The sequence below is a fragment of the Nothobranchius furzeri genome, chromosome 7, assembly GCF_043380555.1.
Source record: "Nothobranchius furzeri strain GRZ-AD chromosome 7, NfurGRZ-RIMD1, whole genome shotgun sequence".
In the NCBI taxonomy this organism is placed as follows: Eukaryota; Metazoa; Chordata; class Actinopteri; order Cyprinodontiformes; family Nothobranchiidae; genus Nothobranchius; species Nothobranchius furzeri.
The window spans coordinates 54101757-54120285 of NC_091747.1; the positions used below are offsets into that span (position 1 = coordinate 54101757).

The 18529-nt window shown below is 40.1% G+C and overlaps 1 protein-coding gene and 1 long non-coding RNA gene across 6 annotated transcripts in view; one reads left to right on the forward strand and one right to left on the reverse strand.

The window, feature by feature from the left end:
• The window catches only part of mtrr (5-methyltetrahydrofolate-homocysteine methyltransferase reductase), a 53385-nt gene that overhangs the window by 755 nt on the left and 34101 nt on the right, over positions 1 to 18529 (forward strand). For all 5 annotated transcript variants that reach the window (XM_015955305.3, XM_015955303.3, XM_070553215.1 and 2 more), the window contains exons 3-11: positions 480 to 633; positions 796 to 913; positions 1009 to 1456; positions 1534 to 1647; positions 1731 to 1887; positions 2001 to 2089; positions 6357 to 6537; positions 13689 to 13731; positions 17318 to 17498. In XM_015955305.3, coding sequence (XP_015810791.3) covers positions 480 to 633; positions 796 to 913; positions 1009 to 1456; positions 1534 to 1647; positions 1731 to 1887; positions 2001 to 2089; positions 6357 to 6537; positions 13689 to 13731; positions 17318 to 17498 — 1485 coding nt within the window. The remainder of the gene's footprint in view (positions 1 to 479; positions 634 to 795; positions 914 to 1008; positions 1457 to 1533; positions 1648 to 1730; positions 1888 to 2000; positions 2090 to 6356; positions 6538 to 13688; positions 13732 to 17317; positions 17499 to 18529) is intronic.
• Positions 6216 to 7529, reverse strand: LOC107382949 (uncharacterized). The gene is made up of 2 exons (XR_001572683.3): positions 7240 to 7529; positions 6216 to 6609 (listed from the first exon to the last, which is right to left on the reverse strand). It is a non-coding gene; the product is annotated as an uncharacterized lncRNA (long non-coding RNA).

Below are 18529 nucleotides of genomic sequence, written 5' to 3' on the forward strand. Positions count from 1 at the left end.
CAGGTCAGACTACTCATGTATTAACACTAAATCATCGTAGCATGCACCCTTTTCCCACACCTATTTCACGGCTGGCTTATGTGCTTTTCTACCTTTACCTGCGTGTTTGGTGACACTTAATAGTGGGCTTGCAGGGAAACAGTGAAAATAAATATTGTTAACACCAGATGCACAAAAAATAAATAATAACTTCACGTGTTGCAATTACATTGTTGGATAATAAAGCATGCATATTATGTGTCCAGTGTTCACTTATGCTCAATATCACCTTTGATGGATCATATGAAGGAATTGTGCGTAAATCCGTACATACATCTGGATTAACTTTTGCATACAGTTTATTCAAGCCTAAGTCATCTTCTTGTAAGAAATCCACAGAGATCTTTCAACATGAGGTCCCTGAGGTAGCGGGTTTTAACTGAATGCATTTTCACTTGGATTACATAAACCCAAGTAACTAATCATGTAACTGATTCCAGTACAATTTGGAGACGGAGCATGCCCCAGTGATCTTTGTTACGTCCACCACTGGAGACGGAGAACCACCAGACAATGCCCTCAAATTTGTAAGGCGGATCAAGAAGAACACTCTTTCCTCTGACCACTATAAACACCTTTGCTTTGCACTTTTAGGTAAATCTCAAAAGCAGGTCAAAGGTCATTTTTTTGTGGTGTACAAATAGGGGCTAACATTTGCAAAAGAGGTTTTAGTAAATTATTACAACACTCTTCTGCACGCTGGTGAACATTCTGAACGTTTGCTGGTGAATAATCTGTTTTTCCTCTCTGCCTCAGCTTTAGGAGACACCAATTATGCAAATTTCTGCAACTGCGGGAAGACAATTGAGCGTCGGCTGCAGGACCTTGGAGCCAAGCAGTTTTATCCGACAGGATATGCGGATGATGGTGTAGGGTAGGTCCTACAGGGAGATGAAATGTAGCAATCTAACGCTGGCTCTGGTTTCCACGTCTCTCATAGAGTCTTCTCGCTGACTTTGTTTCATCCAGGTTGGAGGTGGTTATTGACCCTTGGATCAGAGGACTGTGGGATGCCATCAAAGAGGCTTTATCAAAAATGGCTTCTGGTAGGACTGCTCTCTTGAAAGAGAACGATGATTCCGCAAAAGAGATTCCAGACATCCAGCTCAACATTTTAAGCATTGCTGATGAGAAGCGCTGTGAGCCAGTCGGTTCCTCTCTGAGCATGGACAAACATGCATCTTCTCCCGCCGTTACTGATCTCAAGCCAGCTGCTTCTGCAGGTAGCTCTGGGCTTCCATCTTTGTCCTCCAGTATCTCCACACCAACCACCTGTAATGACACGGTTCCTAGCGTAAAATTGGCTCCATCGCTGACATGCTCCCTACCGCCGCTGTCTACGTCCTCGCTTAATGTTCCTGCTCTGCCTCCCCCCTACTTGGATGTTACATTTCAGAAGGTGGACACTATGGAACAGGTGATGAACGTTGGAGTTTTTAAAAAGCCACATTTCTGCCTTACTTTACTCCTCTGCTCATAAAGGTTTCCTTTCAGATGGCTGGACCGTTGAACAAGGAGACTCTTCATGAGGTGCCTATATCCAAAGCAGTTCAGCTGAGCAGAGACGATTCAGTCAAGACGGCTCTGCTGCTGGAGCTGGACATCTCTGTGAGCGTCACAAAAATAAACAAACAAAAAGCCAACGTTTAAATCAAATGTTGATGTTTTTGTTTATTTTTATCTTCCTCCAGGCTTATCCTACAATGATTTATCAGCCTGGAGATTCGTTTGACGTGTTCTGCCCCAACACAGAGGAAGAGGTGGACAAAATGCTCTGCAGGCTGAACCTTCAGGACCAAAAAACCCATCGTGTTCATGTTACTCTGCAACAGGAGACGAAGAAAAAAGGCAAGACTTATCTGTGGCGAATGGAAAAAAATGTTTTATTTTGAAAAACATCACACAGTCTTAAGAAAATAAAAGCCAGCCTACACAAATTTCTTTCTTCTCCTTCTTTAAAGGTGCCCAGCTGCCACCCCACGTCCCCCAGAATGTTTCTCTGCTGTTCCTGTTCACGTGGTGCCTAGAGATCAGAAGTGTTCCTAAAAAGGTACAGCATGTCCAAATGTAGACCTGATCTGCGACAACACAATCCTTTATTAGCATAAAACATGCCCCGTTCCCGCTAGCTGAAGCACACAGCTTTTATTTGCTTTGTCAGAGTTTGAGGAAGCTGTGTTATTATTCGTGTGGAGGAGTAATTAAAGGTAGCTGTTTCAACATTGATTTTCTTACTGAACAAGCCCGCCAGAGCTTCAACATTCTGTATTAACATCCTGGAAGGTTTGCCGGAGGTTGAAGGTTTGGTTTGATAAGTGGAGGAAGTCTGGGGCTTAGGCTGAGATAGTCATTAAACTTTCCTGCTTCCCTCTGGCAGTGTTAGTCATGTTTGATGTGCGAAAATGTCAGAATGGTGGCAGTCCAGCCGTATGTTTTTAATGTCTGAGCTTGCCTTTTAAACTGACGTATAGTTTTAACACAACAAATTCATTGTTTTTATTATTTACTATTTGGTAAAATCATTGAAAATGTTGTGTTTAGTGCAGCATCAGCAGTTTGTTATGAATTACACATTCAACCATGAACAGAGAGAGATCGATTGTTTTCGTCTTCCTGCAGCTTACGTGTTATTTACTTTTATTTTTTATTTCACCAGTCACGGTTAAGCCAAGTTCACAATGTGAGTCTTTCAACTGTAGCAATTCAGCCAAACTGCATAAAAGACACGCCAGCGTCACGAGCATAGGTGGCCAAAAAGCATTCGCCACTAAAAGCCGACAGATATCGAAGACTCCAAACTGAACTCCAGAAAAAGAGTGGTCCACATGTTCTTGCATGTAGTCTCCATTGTTGCTAATGTTCAAGTTCAAGTTCATTTTATTTGTAAAGCCCCTTCCTACCCCCAATCAAGAGGGCCCAAGATGCTGAACGTAGTGCAAAGAAGCAGCACAATAAAACAGCTCTATAATAAAATTCAGAGATAAAAACATTTAAAAGCAATAAAAGAGCTACAAACAATATAAGAGTAGTGATCAAAAACATTGAAATGGGAATAGAAACAACTAAGAAACAGATCTAAAATACAGCTTAAGCCTTGCTTTAAAAGTAGGCAGCGATGTGGACTGTTTGATTTCTTATGTTTATGTATTTAGCAGACGCTTTTGTCCAAAGCGACTTACAAGTGGTAATCGGCATGTTGCCCTTGAGGCTAACAACAACAATAACAACAACTTGACATCAATCATGGAGAGGAGGGAACAAAGGAGTGGACGGTAGAGATGGGGACGGGTGCAGGGAGGGTGCTAGTTTAGAAGATGCTCTTTGAAGAGCAGGATCTTCAGGAGTTTCTTGAAAACTGAAAAGGAAGCTCCTGTTCTGGTAGTGCTTGGAAGGTCATTCCACATTTGTGGAACGATGCATGAGAAGAGTCTGGATTGTCCTGAGCGTGGTGTAGGCACTGCTAGGCGACGATCCTGTGATGACTGGAGCGGCCGGGCCGAGACGTAAGGCTCTGCAAGAGGATTCAGGTAGATGGGAGCCGTACCATCTCGGACTTTGTATGCTAGTGTTAGCAATTTGAATTTGATGCGTGCAGCTAGCGGTAGCCAGTGGAGCTCAGTGAAAAGAGGGGTGACGTGTGCTCTTTTTGGCTGATTGAAGACCAAACGCGCTGCTGCGTTCTGGACCATTTGAAGAGGTCTCACAGTACAGCCTGGAAGACCAGTTCTTGTGGGAGTTTGTTCCTAAGCTGAGGACCCAGAACTGCAAAGGCACGATCACCCCTAGACTTAGGCTTTGATCGCGGTGCCACCAAAAGTTCACTCTGACCTGAACTTAGCGATCTTGCAGGGCCGTAACGGGTCAGCAGGGGGGCTAAATATGGTGGCGCTGATCCAGACAGGGATTGAAAAACAAGGACCAGGATTTTGAACAAGATTAAACTCTTCACCGGTAGCCAGTCCAAAGCTGTCAGGACGGGAGTGACATGCTCCCACTTACGTGCTCCACACAGAAATCTGGCAACAGCGTTTTGGACCAGCTGGAGCCGAGTCATTAGGGACTGGCTCAAGCCAGCGTAGAGGGAGTTGCAGTACTCTAGCCTAGAGATGGTAAAAGCATTGGCTACAGTTTTCAACTCCTGTTTTGTTAAGATCGACTTAATATTAGATAAGCGCTTAACTGATAGAAACATGAACGAACAACAGAGTCGTTCTGATGCTACACTCACGTCTTGCATCACTCCCTGGGTGTATTTTCATTGGTCGATTACAGAATGGTTTCATAGTTTTTCTGACACTGCTTGTAGATTATTGGAGGCTAGATTTAGTTGTGGGGGTGCTCAATAAGTTGTCAGTGGACCGATCGAGCTGCACAGCTACAAGTCTGCAAATGACGCTCATGTTCACCATTTTTCTTCACGACTCCTTTCACAACGAAAGATTTTCCACGACGACCGAAAATCAGTCTGTACGTGGCTTTAAAGCAGGCCAGAGCGCTGCTGGTAGTTGCCATCACAGTCTCCAGTTTAAAACACTGGATTAAAGTCCTCATCTGAACAATGTCGACCCTAAACCACCAGCTGGTGTTTTGGACAACGTTATGATGATGCGTGTAGGGCTGCAGCTATCAAATACTTTAGTATTCGAGTATTCTATCCAATCTTCCATCGATTAATCGAGGATTCTATTTGATGACGTTTCAAGTGAAACGAGATCATGGTCTGCTGCTAAAAATATGAAAATAAAAAGCAAAATGATAAAAAGCTCAATAATATATATTAAATTGGTGTTGTCTAGTTCCTTCTTTCCCAGCTGATATTTATAGCTAATATAGATTTTATGGAACAATATTTAACTTACAGTTCAGTCACAATTTAGTTTTGTATTGACCTCATCCTAGTCAAAATAACATATCTCAAAATATTCACATATAATGAGTAGTATTTAAGTATTTCATTAACATGTTCAGTGGTAAGCTACTAGAAATGCTAACATTTAATTTCTACTTGTAACAATGTACTTGTGGTATACTTATTTTATTATGTACGGGTTGGCAACATAATCTAGTCTAAATAGTATTGAAATATAAAAGTGTTAGTAAATTATATGCTACAACGGCTTGCCACAGTTCAGCGGCGGACGGATAGCAACAACCAGACGGTAGCAGCAGCGGCTCTGCCCCACGCTGCTACAGAGATCCACAAATAAACGGGATGGTGGGGATTTTTCTTCAGCTTGTGGAGTTTAGTCGTTCACAACCATCACGTTTTTTTTAACCACACTTGCTCGTGAGAATGCTACCCGCTAGCTTAGCATTAGCAATTCTGCTCTTAGTTTAACTCTTGATCCCAAACTTTGGACCGTTTCTGCCTTTTACAGTGATTTCTGTCTTTTGCGGGTTTCTCTATTTTCCTCCACAGCGCCTAGATCGCCGCGTAGTGCGCCGGTAAAATGTGTTCAGACTGCGGAGCGCACATTTAACAAAGCTTCGAATCGGTAAAAAAATGAATCGAACCATTCAAATCATCCGATGATTCGTTTCAGCTCTAGATGCGTGTAACGACTAATCTAGAATAAACTGGTGACATTTAAACTTCTGTTTGCAGGTGAGAAAAAAACTAAATCCTGTGATTTGTGTTGACCAACTTTCTCCCTGCACTGTGATCCTCCACCTTGCTAACAGGATTAGCGTTTTCCTCAAAAACCTATTTCATCTCATGTCTTGTGCCACCCGGTGGAGAATTAAAATACTACACATGCTTTAGTTTTTAAAGTTCAGATTGTTTTTGTTAAAGTTCAAGATTTGATTGAAATGCCGGTGATGTAGCTGATCTCGGATCGTTCTTCTGGTAGAAGGTTGTCTCTAGTTTCTACAGAACACGCTCACGCACCATCTGAGTCAAATGATTTTTAAGTAACTAAAGAGGAATATTTTATCCATCATCTCAATAATTGTCTGATTATGAACACAAGCAGTCATTTATTCAATGCTAAACTTAACAGATTTTGTTGTTTCATTAATGGGTGGCGATAAATTAAAGCGTTTCTGTCTCTCCTCTCATCCTGACACGTATTTTTGTACTTAATGGCAGTTTTTATGGTAGCAGAAGCTGCGTTGGGCATAATAAAACAGAGGGATTGTATAACCAGGCGTTAGTCAAGGTCTTCTTCTGTAGGTTTTGTTGAGTGAAAAGCCTTTTATTTAAAAAAGAAAAGAAAAACTTGTGTTTTTTTTTTAAGTTTGTCTTCATCTGCTGCTCTGATGGAAATCGAGAACACCTTCCAGAGGTTTCACCAGATGTTCTCATGTCTGTGCAGGCTTTGCTTCGAGCGCTGGTGGAACACACCGCAGACGGCGCTCACAGGAGGAGACTGCAGGAGCTCTGCAGTAAACAAGGCGCTGCAGACTACAACCTGTACGTACGAGATCCAAGCCTCAGCGTTCTGGAGCTCCTCACAGCCTTCCCATCCTGCTCACCTCCTCTCAGCCTCCTCATAGGTCAGACCTCCTGCTGTTCACCCTTCCCTCACTCAGAATAGCAACACTGCTTTCTTTTTCTCACGTTTTTACCTGAAAGTTTACAAAACACCAGATTAAAAATCACATTTCTGTTCAGATTATGATGAACAAAAGCATTTAGATGTTTTTTATTTAGTTTTTATTTATATTAGAATACAATAAGGCCTGGTAAAAATGGGAAGATTCAGCGACTGACAGCAGCTTTACAAAAGATTTAAATTTATTTCTTAAACTCTAGTTATATAACTTAAAAAAGAAAAAAGTTTCAGCTTAAATCTTAAGTTTTTCAAAATAATTTGGGAACGTTTGCCAGTCTTTGTAGTGTTCAGTCACAAGGGGTCACTGTAGCCTCACAAAGGGAGCTTTATGAAGCAGTGCTGTGGACTTTGTCACATTTATTAAAACACAGAAGAGTCCCAAAACAACACACACAGATTATATCCACACAGCTTCTTTATTACTTTTGTGTCATGATTTCTGATTTTTCCAAACATTTCTGCTCCAAGTCCACACAAATGTTTCTAGTTTTATTGTTTTTTGTCCTCCTAGCAGATTATTTAATCACTTTTCTTATTTTTATGGCATCAGCTGTTGGTAGAGAGCTAACGTTTTCACACTGCTCATTAAGGCAGTTGGCTGGTCATTCAGTATAGATCCTAACAGGCTTTGACCGAAACTTACCCGACAGTGAAATTAGTTGGCTTCAGCTTCACGTACAAGTTGAGTTGTCCTCTAAAAACAGCTGTGTCACAGCTCGTGGCCTTCCCCAATGTCAGTTATTTTAGGCCTACTTGCCAACTACAGCAACTTTTTTTTTTTTTTTAACCCAGTGGTGAACTGATGCAGAAATTCGGTAGAGGTGCAGTTGTGCCCTCGTGAAAAATGTGGCCCCGCAGGGTAACAGCTGTTAGCCGTTTTAGCGGTTAGCCTTGGAGCTGTGCAAGGACACAACCTGGTGCTCAGAGGTTAATGGTCAAATCTGACTCAGTGTGTCACTGTTAAAGTGCACCGCTGCATTTTTTTGGTGCAGTTCTTACTGACGGGGAGGTGTTTGCAGATTGGCGCTACGCTAACTGTAAATAACAAGGAGAGATGTGTGTGTGTAGCTTTCTGCAGGCTGAGTTTATGACTTAATGTCTGGTGTAAACTGAGAAAGATGTCCACTTCGTTCTGCTTCCTGGAGTCATTGCTCTTGTTATATGGTCAATTGTTTCATAAGGTGTCATATAGAAACTTTGGGGTCACGGCCGCTCAGAAATGAATGTTCTCCATGAGCTTCCTGGTGCAGTTGGCTGCAGGGTTCAGATAAAACTGAGCAGTTTCATTCTTGTTTATAATATATTTAACTTGTTTGTGACTTGTGACACAAAGTAAGTTATGGTAACATGCTGGTGAAGGTTCTCAGTCATCCAAAATAGGAAAGTCGTGCTTATAAACCGTAGCTGTCTGTTGTTGCTTAAAGTGACAATGTGTAGTTTTTACCGTTAATCTCTGGGAATATCCATTGAAACTATGTTGTAAATGAAATAAAAGATATCCAGTTGTTGAAAAATACTGGCGGTTTCATAACATATATCCATAAATATCAGGTCTAAAATACATGGGAGTGGGCCAAAGTCTCTAAGCGACGCCATATTGGATGCCATGTTTCCTTCTACGGAAGCCCGTGAGGACAGAATGCATTTACTGATTTGTAACAAATGGTTACAAAACTTTCAGATGAATAAACGTTGTTCTTTTACACATTTACCTCTTCACTCATTGCATTTGATGAAAAGGAATCTGATGTTCTTGTTATTTTGCTGGAGGTTGCACTCCCAAGGACCCTAATGGCCTCCAGTGGTAAGGTCTTACTTGAACACAAAATTAATGCTTGCTCGCAATGATTTAGGTATCTACTGCCCCCTATCTCCAGGGAAAATACACACCGTCACATTAACGAGCTGAAACTACATATGAATACCCCATCCTCCCTACCCCCCAATAAGTCATTGGTCCTATTGTGTTGGAATGGTTTTTCTGATTTCAACACATAAGGACATAATGACATAAACTACTCCTCGAGGGGGAGGCATTCATAGGTAGTTTCTGCTCGTTAAGCATCAGCAGACAGCTACAGTTTATTGACTTGACTCTCCCATATTCCAGTAAGAAATGACAAAGCTCCTTGGATGAGAAGCGAAATATCTTCAAGAAACCAAAGAAGTCCAGTTGCCTTCATTTGAACCTTTGGATGAGTCGTGGTAAAGTAACGCGAGCGTGTCTTTATCCCGTGAGAACAGCACGTCTTGGAGAAAAGTGTGAACTTATCTTCCCAGTAAGAGGAAAAAGCCCAGAAAATGTATTAATTCCTAATGCAATAAAATTCCTCTGGTCTTGTGCAGCCAAAGAAACGACCCATGAATCCTAAAATGTTTTTAACGCTCATTCACGTCTCCTTTTTTCATCCAGTAGAAATAGTGCCAGTGTGTGTTAATTGTAGCACAGACCCAGTTTTGATCTGAAACTGATATTTTTTGTAAATAATCATCCCTGAATACATAACAAGGATCCTGCGATTAAATCTGAGACTTTATTTTCAAATGCATCATTTGAACCAAATACCAACAAAATAAAACTTTTGTGCACAGAAAGTTGTAAAAGAAAAGCCTCCCTTGATCTGGCTGCAGTATCAGGTCGTCACGGCGATGGGACATGATGGATTGACTTAGCTTTGCATCAGACACGTGCTGTCACTCTGTGATAGAAAGGCAGAAACCGGAGCGGTGCGCAGGTGCACGGGATCGTGTTAACGTTCACCATACGCCTTCTGATGGAGAGGTGTACGCTCTCACAGATGGATGAGCTTGGCAGAAACACGGTAGGGACGGTGGAGAGACTTTAGACTATTCGTTAAGAAAATGTTTTCAGTTTGATCCGTTCTGGTTTTGGACTAATTATTTCTGAAGATCTAATAGAAAAATTATTTGCTTTGAGTTGGATCTTCAGCACAAACATCGATTACTTGGAAAGCCAATAATCTCAGCTCTCCACGTGAGTCACTGATACGTTTCAAAGTCCAAACAATCGATCTTTTTCAGAACAAAAGCAGCCTTCGCTGAAGTGTTTATTTCCATATTCCATTCATCTGGCCTGTCAAAGACACTTTTTATCAATAACTTGGCTTTTAAATACACCAAAAATCTCAAACCATCTATATTTCATTGAGACGCTACAATTCAGGGAATTTCTGTTTCACCTGTTAAATATTTAGAAGTTTCAATAGAAAGTAGTAAAATCTCAAATATCTCCTCTTCTCACAAGTAACAGTTTTATGTTATCAGCCCAGGCTATATTTTATCGTTGTCACATTTTCTTTGGCTTTTAAGTTTGACTTCCTTACGTTTAATGTTTTTGCCTGTGTGTGTGTGTTTTCATTTATCTGTATTTTTAGTGAAATATCTGTTGGAGCACTAGACAGATTTTAATAAAACTCAGAGAAAGTAGTTATTAGATGGATGTCTATGACTCATAAACATTTGGAGCTGATCTCAAGTAAGCCGCTACAGCTGATTAACATCAGCCAACACACACACATGCTGTAACTTCAAGTGACAGCATTAATAGATCTAGTGATAAATCCATCATTAATATAAGATGCTTAAAACTATGGTCTGAAAGGTGTTGGGCTAAGTGCAAGCCATCCTATAAATGTAAATATATGGTTTGGCTCAGAGCTGTAGAAAGACAGAGTTGCGACACGCTTTGAACTCGCCGACTCGCGGTCACGTGGTTCATGGAGCTCTCAATAGTTCCAAACGTCCCAACGTCGTAAGTCAGTTTGAACGGCGTATGGTGGGACAAATCACAAAAATTGAATATAATCACATTTCCCCTTGGCGATTTTTGGTAATTATTGAATAATATTATATATTATATTATATATTATGTCCTAATTCCTTCTCAAAGTAGCCTATTTATTTATTTTCCGAGCATTTGTAGGAAGACAAACACCCGTGACTGTTCTACGTTACAGGAATACGACAGTCCTAACACACTGTAGAACACATTTAGACCACATACATTACTATAATATATTATAGCAGTAAATGTGATGTAGTAATGCAACACACTGCTCTAACATAAGCATTTAATAACTTTAAGTCCTACAAGAAGCCCTAAACTCGAGTTGTAATATCCATTTTACAGTGTTTATTGAAAGCTAGAATTCTGCTCCAGCTTATCTTGAAGAAAATATGTAGCTGTTTATGCTTTGAATGATGACCTATTATGTTCAGTAGAATACATTTTACAATCATTACTTTATATTTTTTGTGAAGACAGTCCTTGCATCTATAAACCAGTTTATCTGGCCTCTATAGCCTGACTAATAGCAACTAATTAAAAAGAAAATGTCAATAAAACTGTATGGTCAAACACAGTAGATAAAAAAGTGTTATTTGTGAAAAAATGAATACAAACTTGTACAACATGTATAATAGCATTTTTAATAAAGCATTTTACCAACATTATGTTTAGTCATTACATATGTGCAACTAAGCTGAATCATTAATTATGAGCAATGTACTCAAGACCAAATGACAATTTTTTTGAATAACTTTATTTTGATTTTTATTAAAATAAAATGTGTTATTGGGTTAAAATTTGAAATTACAAATTTTAGGGTTGGATAAAAGTTTAAAATATAATTTTACATCTCTATATTTTTGGTTTAGTTCAATATTTCTATATGTACAAAAATAGTATTTTAATAATCCCTTTATAGGTTCATTATCTTACCTTGGTTGGCTGCGCTGCATATGGATGTAGCAATCGGTCTGAGGAAGGAATCAGAATTATGGCTTCCCCAAAAACGCAGAGAGAAGAAAATGGTTGGCTCAAGTCAGCAGGAGCAACCTCACCATGACCAGAGATCACAATAACAAAAAGCTGTGTGCAGTGAGTTTAATGTGCACTCTCCAATGTTTTCTATCAAGGCTCTATATGTTTTGCTCTCAACTGCACAAGGTTGCAATAAAACTGTTAAATGTGGCAGGAAATAAACTAATACACGACTCTACAGGCACATTTTGAGGAGGAACAGTTTACTAAGCTTAGGCAAGGCAAGGTGAGACTCGGGGCTGATGCTGCACCAACCCTGTTTGTTCATCGCCCTGAACCAAGGAGGAGGAAGGATCCTGCAGTGAGACGTACAGCAGATCCACTGCTTATTGATCCACTGACCAGTGACCACACATATTGTACTCAAGTAAACTGTGGTGCGAATTTTTAGAAATATTAGACATTTGTATTTATTTTATTTAAAAGTTATCCTTTATTCTAACAGTGCCATTATAATTTCAGAGAATGAGGAAAGCAGCAGCAGCAGTGAGGCAAATGAGGGAAAGTGAGGGGGGACATGAGATGGTATCAGGAGAGAGGGACATCCCAGGAAGCCATGAGGAGCCGGCGTCAGGGCCAGGAGGAGAAAGGAACAGGCTATGCAACCAGGGAACCCAGCTGGACAACCTAAGGGAGGAAAAACACAAGAGGCATTAAATGGAGTAAACAGACAATCAAAAAGGCCGTACAACTCGGTTTTTCAGTGGGTTCAACAGGCTACAGGTTTCTTCAGGACACGAGTATCCCTCTGCCGGATGTTAGAACCCTGCACAGACAAATGCAGCCCATTAAGCTGGAACCAGGTGTGTTAGGAGAGGTGTGTGACATGCTCAGTTTGAAGGTTAAAAATCTGACATAGATGGAAAGAGAGTGTGTGTTTACTGTGGATGAGATGGCAGTCACTCCAGGCGTGCATCACTCCATCACAGACCCAACCGGGGTTTGCCACCACTGTTGTTTCTGGTCAGCTCTCTGCTCAGCCACTATGAAACCATGAAGATGAACACACAACACAGTTTAACCTTTAATGGTTACTTAAGATTTTTGTTGTAGTTACTCTTTGACATTTATTTATTGATAGTTATATTATTGTCTAGGTTAGCTTCTGCCGTGTGAAGACACACGGCAGAAGCTTCTCCAGGCTTGTTATTTGTACAGATAAAACATCCACATCCCCGAGCAAACAGTCAGTGGAAGTCGCATTGCTTTTATTTTATCAGAGGCTCGATGTCTAAATATCAGGAAGTAAGGCTTCAAATCCTCTCGTTTGAAGCACAGCTCTGATGTTGTAGACTGGTCCTGCTGGGCCAGGGGTTTGTGGGCTTTTTAGAGCCCTGAGTTCTGCCTGCAAGGCATTCATTCCTACTAGAATCCATTGCTAATGTATTGATCCACACCTTTAAAGAAAAGCCACATTTGACATTATGTGAATTTTTGTGCATTTTCAATTAAAAACATTGTCCTACTCTTCTAAATGAAAAATCATTTGATCTCCTGTCATATTTTTTGTAAATTTTAGTTGTTCTCATTTGAAAAAGACGTCTTGAAGAGATAAATTGGATTTCAGATTGCAGAAGTTTCTGTCTGACAGCCTGAGCTGCTCAGATTTCAGAGAAATCTTGAGAGTGCATTTAGTCCAGCTGTGTCTTTCTGAGCAATTTAGCAGCAGAATGTGTTGTTGTAGCACCTCCGCAGGTACATATGGCACAACTTTACTCACTTAAGCTTCATTAATCATGAAAACAGAAATAAGTCTGAAGAAATGCACATCAAGCCCGGTGCATGAGTCTCTACCTTCTCTCAGGTCTAATGAGCAGCGCAGGTCACTGAGTAGAAAATGTCCTGTTGCCACAGGGTGAGAAGTTATCTCACACTTTTCCTGATTCCTCTGACACCTCCTCACACGTATTACCTTAAAGAGGGCACCTTCATGCCTGGCATTGGAATAAGCTCTGCATAAGCAATCTTGTTTCCTACTGGCTCCACATCTGGACACATGGGATTCGATAACCCTGAGTTTGTAATTTCATAAATATAGAAGTGTGTCCCAGAAACAAGACTGTAACCTGGGTGGGGGTTACAGAGGAGATAGATTGGTAGAGAGGCTGTCTCAGCAGACCACGATGACTTTCACACGTTTTTTTTTCTTTTCTTTTATAGATATATTTTCGTCTTCTCCGCTCTGTCAAAGGTGTAACCAGATCTTAGCGAGACAACAAGATGATTGACATTTGTGCTTGCCTTTTCAGAGCATTTGCCGAAACTGCAGCCCCGGCCTTATTCAGCAGCCAGGTAAGGTGACAGAATTATACTTCACTTTCTGCTCTGTTTGTGTGCAGCAGTGTCCTCTGACAACAGTACTAATCTGGAATATCTGTCATTAAATCTTATTGTATTACAGATAATTGTTAAAGGAGTAATATGTACGAATTCTACAGTGAAATGATCACAAAACAGTCTGATGGCTGCATCTTGTTGGAAGGAGGTTTACATTGAAACATATTTCATTCTCAGCGCCTGGGGGTTCATCAGTTTTTCTCCTTAAAAACAAAACAAAGGGGGACATAGTTACTGTTTACAATCAGCTTAGTTTGCACAGAGCTAACACTGCAGATTCGGCGTTTGTAATTGGACACCAGCAGGCAAAAAGCTCCAGAGTTTTTTAAAGAACCATAGCCAGGAAACAGGATTCAATTTAATTCAATTCAAGTTTATTTATATAGCGCCAAATCACGACAAGAGTCGTCTGAAGGCACTTCACACAGTAAACACTAATACAGTTCAGTTCATTAAGCCAATCAGTAAAAAGTTTCCTATATAAGGAACCCAGCAGATTGCGTCAAACGACCCAGAAGTTATTTCTTGTGCCCCTAAGAAGCCACAACATATTTTTGTTTTGCCTCTAAGATCGATTGAAGCTGGCAAGAGGCTAACGTTGTGCTAACCATGCTAATGGTGAATGAGAAGCAAATAGTCAGCCACAAAAACATCTCAAGCTACTTTTTGAATTGCCAACAATTCGATATTACAGTGAAATGTGTGTGATGTGAATAGAGTCAATTGTAGCTTTTTACTTACCTTAATGAGTCGTTCAGAGCTATAACAGCAAGCTAACACTAGGACAGCAAGCAACCACACTTCCTCTAATGCCATGGACATACTACCGTAATAAGTGTAGTAAGTGCTCCCTACCCCAAAACACCCACGAGTGCTAACACCAGATATAAAAATGTATTTATCTACTTATCAACTTACTGTATATGACTTGGCTTTGCTTGTTATCTAGAATTTTCCGGCACTGATCCGTAACTGGCAACAGCCATAAAACTAATGGAATGGCAGTTAGAAAGTCTATGTATTTATTTATTTATTTAGAAAAGTAGATTGAAGTAACCAAATTTGACCACAGGATGTCATTGTCACTTCATTCTTACATGTTGCACCTTTAAAATTACTCTTTTTATTTGTTTATTTTCTCTGAAGAAATTTTTAGTTTCAAAATAATTGAGACCTTTTTAAAGCATCTGTAACAATTTATAGAGTGAAATCAAATGACCCGACACTTTAGTCATTTTGAAAGTTGTGAATGCTTTATTAGTCCATGTCCAGCTGGATATTTAGAAGTAAAAACAACATAAATGTAATTTAAATAATGTTTTCTGAATGAGAGAGGCTTGTTATGTGTTTAAATCTGTTAGACTAAATTAGCTCTGTATGTTGGAGTCCATGTGTTATCTGTGCTTTGGCTTTCTCCTCCCCACTGAAGACATGATGATGGAAGGAAACAACACAAATGAGTAGACTGTAAATATTGTATAGCCTTTAGACAATTGTGCTTAGCTTAAATAGTCCAAGCGTTCCTTCCTTTAGCCTCACTTAGCTAGTCATTGATTTGCTTGTCCTTTTAAGCTAGTCCCTATTGGATTTGCTTTAAAGCTCGTGTGCAACAGCAGCATCTAACGCAATGTCAGAACTTCTCAGCTGCTCTCATTAGTCCCTCACTTAGCTGCTTATTTGTGTGTGCACACGAGTGTGTGTGCAGAGAGGTGGGGAACGGACAGAAGGGAGGCTGGATGTAGTTTATCAGATGCTGCAGAGACATTAGAGACCTGCATTATTGATGCTGTGGTCAATAGAGGTCTCCAGTGGCCCACAGGAAGTGGAAAGTGAAGGATGAGAGAGCATGAGAGTGCTTTAGCCAGCCGTGAAGATGGGACCAGTGAGGAGGGAGACGAACAGAAACTTTTATCTATATGAACACATCTGTAGGTGCCAGAGCGTCATTTAGTGGGAGAAAATAGTGTTTTTCAAGTCAGTTAGGAGTAAGTCCTTTTATATTTATGTTCGTTGTGTCAAAGTGTGATTGTGTGTATTTTAAATGTGGGGGGAGGGGTCACATAGAAGGTATGTTTGAGGATCAACAGATTACCTTAAACACCAAAAAATGGGAAAAATAAAAAATAATAAACTTTTCCAAATCCAAGGTCCCTGCTCCTCATTCACTGTGAACATTAGGTTTAAGGTTAAAAAAAAAACCTTTAAATTAGTAATACAAACCCAGATGTACTTGATTTAATCCACAAAAGAAAAAAAATTCACTCATTTAGGAAAGTTCTCACATTGCTTTGGTTGTTCCTTCAGCTCAGAGCGACCTGGTGGACTGATATTTATTTACCTTTTTTTTTATTTATGGTTCTACGCTGAAACGAGTATCCAGCACAAATATTCAGATAGGAAGGCTCAAGTCTCTCTCTCAGAAATGAGGTTTAAAGTTTACACAGAAGAATGATCAGTTAACAGCAAAAAAAAAAAAATTAAATAAAGATTTTTTAACAGTTTCAGCTGGGTTTTTATTTAGCTTTATACAGTTTTTAAAAATATATTTTTTTCTGTCAGATTTTTTTATTTTTACTCTGAAATTGTATTTACTTTTATTTAAATGTATATTTATGTTCCTGAAAAAGATCTGCTCAATAAATGCTACAAAACAGTATTTTCTACTGACGTTTCTTTTTATTTACCAGTTTTGTACCTTTTTTACTTGTTCAGTTTATTCATTTATTTGATTAACTTTGGTAGAATATTTGATTTTAATACTGAACGGTGCACAAACTGAAGATTCAAGAGTTGGGTAAAGTCTGGGCCCAAAGACTGATTCAGGGTCAGAAACGGCGTTCACTGTTGTTATTACGATAATTTTAACTTGCAAATAAGGCGTAATATCGACATATCAGTCATCAACTGGTGGTGGTGATGTTGAACATTCTGCTCAGTTTTATGGCTTTTTGTCAGACTCTGAACCAGGAAATGGTTTCAGAACACTCTGGAACAACCAGTGACTCCCCCCTAGCCAATCAGCAGCCAACAGTCGTGATGCTGGGCTGAGTTGGTGCGCTAGGAAGCACAGTGAAGCAGGAAATGTAAAGTAGAGGGAGAGAAGTGGGATAATACTGAACCGGGCTGTTGGAAAAGGCGGCCAGACCGAACCGCACCCACCTGAGTCACGCTAAGTAATGCCTTTGGAAAAGGAACGAGTCACCATGACTCAACGTAAAGTTTGGAGCAAAAAAGTTAGTAATAAAAACGTAAAATTATGTCTCCACCGTGCTTCCCCTAGAGATTTTTCCAGCCATGGTGCTAGTCGTGCAGCATTTGAGGGTGGTGGAATTTCAGCCGTGTAAAGCCTACGGAAGGGAAACAATGCTCCAGAATCAAAGACGTTATATTCTAAAACCAATCCTTGCTGTAGCATTCTGTTCTCGTTCTTTCTTTGAATTTTGACTCTTTTGAAGTTTTCTCCCCGTGACTTTCTGTATGTATGTCCTGCACACACTCATGTTTCCACTTCTTTTTTCCCTTTCCCTTTGTGGGACTGAAGCTCCTGTCTTAAGCACCCAGGAAAGCTATGTTTTGTCTTCAACTTGGTGGAGTTGCCAGCATGCTGTGGGAGGCCTGCAGGCCGCCGAGGCTTGTGTACCGGCTGGCTGTTTGACCGTATCAGTCCCGGCCTGGTTGTCCCCGGGAAGGCCGAGTCTTCCAGCATCCCGTCTCTGCCAAAGGTAAACGAGAGTAGAAAAAAGCAGATTTTGTTCTTTTGCAGAGTCCTTCCTAACAGCTCATATCTGAAACAGGGTATCCGCGGAGTCTTGAAAAGTACTAAAAGGTGATAAATCAATTTTAGTAAAAGTAAGACCCTTAAAGTGACAGTGTGTATTTTTCCTGGCAATAGGGGGCAGTAGATGCTTAAATCGTTGCAAGCAAGCAGTATTTTTGTGTTGGAGTAAGACGTCCCAATGGATGCCCATTAGGGTCAAAAAGCCCTGGGGAGTGCAAACTTCAGCAAAATAACGAGCACATCAGGCTCCCTTTCATCACTGGCAACAAATACAGAGGTGAATGTGTGAAACAACAATGTTTAAGAGTAGCACAAGTTTTGTAACCATTTGTTACAAATAAATAAATGCATTTTGTCCTCATGGGCTCCAGTAGAAGGGAACATGGCATCTAATATGGTATCGTCCAGAGACAGATGTATTTTAGACCAGATTTTTATGGTTATATGTTACAAAGCTGCCAATTTCAACAACTGGGTGCCATTTCATTCATTTTCAACAACATTTTGATAAATATTTCCTGAAATTAATGGTAAAAACTACACATTGTCCCTTTTAAAAGTATTAAAAAGTCTTATCACAGCTTTATGAAGTCTTAAATTTTGAAATTATTTTTTCTGAATTAACCGTCCAACAGTTTGAATCCCTAAAACATCGTAAAAGTATGTGCATTTAGTCATTTTTATCTTAAAAATGAACAGGGTATTGTGCGTGCGTTAGTAATTTTCCTCTCAGAGCACTAGGGCGGGCGGGGCGAAAGTTCAAAACCACAATGTACGCTCTGGTGTTCCCGGTGCGTATTACAAATGCATCGAAATGTTAAAAGTATCGCTGATAACTGTTAAATGGTTACACCTTGAAATGGCGGTGAGGTATTAAAAAATATTGAGAAGGTCTTCAAAAAGTCTTGAAAAGGTATTAAATTTAACTTCAAGATTCCTGCATATACCCTGCTGAAAACAGCAGATAATGCTTTA